This window comes from Cryptosporidium hominis (assembly GCF_000006425.1).
Source record: "Cryptosporidium hominis TU502 chromosome 4 CHRO014129, whole genome shotgun sequence".
NCBI lineage: Eukaryota > Apicomplexa > Conoidasida > Eucoccidiorida > Cryptosporidiidae > Cryptosporidium > Cryptosporidium hominis.
In genome coordinates this window covers 304-2626 of record NW_666786.1, presented here as the reverse complement: position 1 = coordinate 2626, position 2323 = coordinate 304, and the positions used below count along the sequence as shown (strand labels likewise).

The 2323-nt window shown below is 25.2% G+C and overlaps 1 protein-coding gene across 1 annotated transcript; it reads left to right on the top strand.

The window, feature by feature from the left end:
* Positions 1-771: 771 nt before the first annotated feature.
* Positions 772-1569, top strand: Chro.40329 (hypothetical protein). Its single annotated transcript, XM_660110.1, has 1 exon — positions 772-1569. One exon carries the CDS (start codon positions 772-774, stop codon positions 1567-1569), a length of 798 nt encoding a protein of 265 aa, XP_665202.1.
* The last annotated feature ends 754 nt before the right edge of the window (positions 1570-2323 follow it).

Below are 2323 nucleotides of genomic sequence, written 5' to 3'. Positions count from 1 at the left end.
TCGAGTAATATAATCGATCAAATTCTTAATTGCATTTCAGAGTTTATTGATATTAATTATTATAGTATATCCGAAGTAATATCTTTTGTTAATATTCTGGATTTTTTAAATAGCAAGGATATTGAATTATTGTACCAACTAAATACAAAATCTAAAAATAATAAAGTTCCCATTCGTTTATATTCTCAATACTTACAAGAACAACTAATTGAAGATGTTTATTCTGTTAAAAAATCATGGAGATGCATATTAGAAATAAATTTATTACAGCAACCTCCAGTTATTAACCCATTTTCCAACCTGCTAGAAACAACTTCGAGAAAAATTCCGGGAAGCAAAGAAATTGAAATAATCATTAATGCATTTTCTATTACAGAATGTTTTGGGGAAAAAATATTTGGGATCTCTGGAACTATAGTATCAAAAGGAAACGAAGTTTCCGATTGGAAAATTGGAGATAATATTATTGGAATTGTTGAAAATAAAATAAATCAATTCATTACAACATCAAACTTAGTTTTCAGAAAACCGTCATTTTTATCCCATGAAGAGTCAGCATTACTTTTGTTGCATAGCCCTGTAACTGAAGAAATTATTAGAAGAATTTCTGAATTTAAAAGGAAAAACTGTATATTAATATTCTCAAAGTTAAATGGAGTTTTTCTAACAGTAATAAATTACTTATTATACTCTGAGTTAAACTTTACTGTGGTAATTAGCGAAAAGAATGTATATAACTTTTTATTATCTATTGGGGTCAAAAAAATTGTTATGAAAGATAATATTGATATTATCAAATCTTCAACAGACAACTCTTATCCAGATTTATTGATTACTGATGAAGTTTTAAATTTAGACCTAATAAATATAATGGATAATAATGGAAAAATTATATCAATTAATTCAAAAAATATAAATTATTGGAATGAAATTGAAAGAAAAAATATTACATACGACAATATTTCCATCATTGACATACTTAGTAAAAAGAATATGAATCAAAATTTCGATTTAAATCAATTAAAAAAAGAAAATATTTTCAATTTTCCGATTTTAATTCAAGAATATAATTTTGATAATTTAATTATAGATAACTGTAAAAACTTTAATTATTTGGGTGAAATCGTATATTCATTAAGATCTAATTTATCAGAAAATATATTTTCTTTCAGCAAGGAATTATTCACTTCATTTAAAAACAATGAAATGAATGCGTCAAAACATAATTTACGTAATTTTATTATCAACAAATTATTAAACAATTATTCTAGTATTATAATAATTGATGGAGATTATTTTTCAATAGAAGATGCTTGGGAAATTTATTATTCAATTACATTAATTCAACTTAGCTTCAGGGAAATCTTTATCATATTTTCCCAAAATAATAAAAATATAGAATACAAATATTTAGCAAAGAAAATTATAGAAAACGGATTCAAAGCAATGATTGAATTAAAAAATTTCGATCAAATAGACAAATTTAATTCAATAAACATTCCTATCTTCATAGACTNTAAATTGGGAGGTTTTAATAGGTTATTGAATAATGATCNTAGTTTGTTCTAAAAAAGAAAATGGATCCATTAAATTTAACATGATTTCAGAAAAAATCCAAAATATAATATTTAATATCATTAAAATTGATAGTAAAAACCCTATTGAAGAAAAAAAATTATGTGAGACTCCAATTCGTGAACTTGGTGTTGATTCGCTTGAGATTACTGAATTAAGAAGTATTTTATCCAAAGAGTTCGAAATTAAATTACCAATTTCTGTATTATTTGATTATCCTCCGCTTAACGAATTAATTGGATATATAGAGAATAATTCATCAAAAGAAATTAAAATAAATAAAACTGATTTAAAAATAAACTTCGATGGAATGAAAAAATTTAAAATAGGAATAATTGGTGCTAGTTGTACGCTTCCTACGGGAATTGATAACCTTTCTTCTTTCTGGGAGTCACTCATGCTAGGTAAATGTGGCGTCAACCTGATTCCTTATAGTAGATGGAACTGTGAATTAGAGAATGATAGCATTACAAAAAATATATCAACTATTTTAGGGTTAGAGCTCTTTGATAATAATTTATTTGGAATATCTAACATAGAAGCTCGTACAATGGATCCACAGCAAAAACATCTTTTAAATTCAACATTTAATGCACTAATTTCTTCAGGAAATTCTATTGAATCAATAAAAAATACAGACACAGGAGTATTTGTTGGATTGTGCAATATTGATTGGTCTTTGTACCTATTAATCGAAAGATCATGTAATTCTGCGTATATCGGTACTGGGACTGCAAGCTCTATTGCT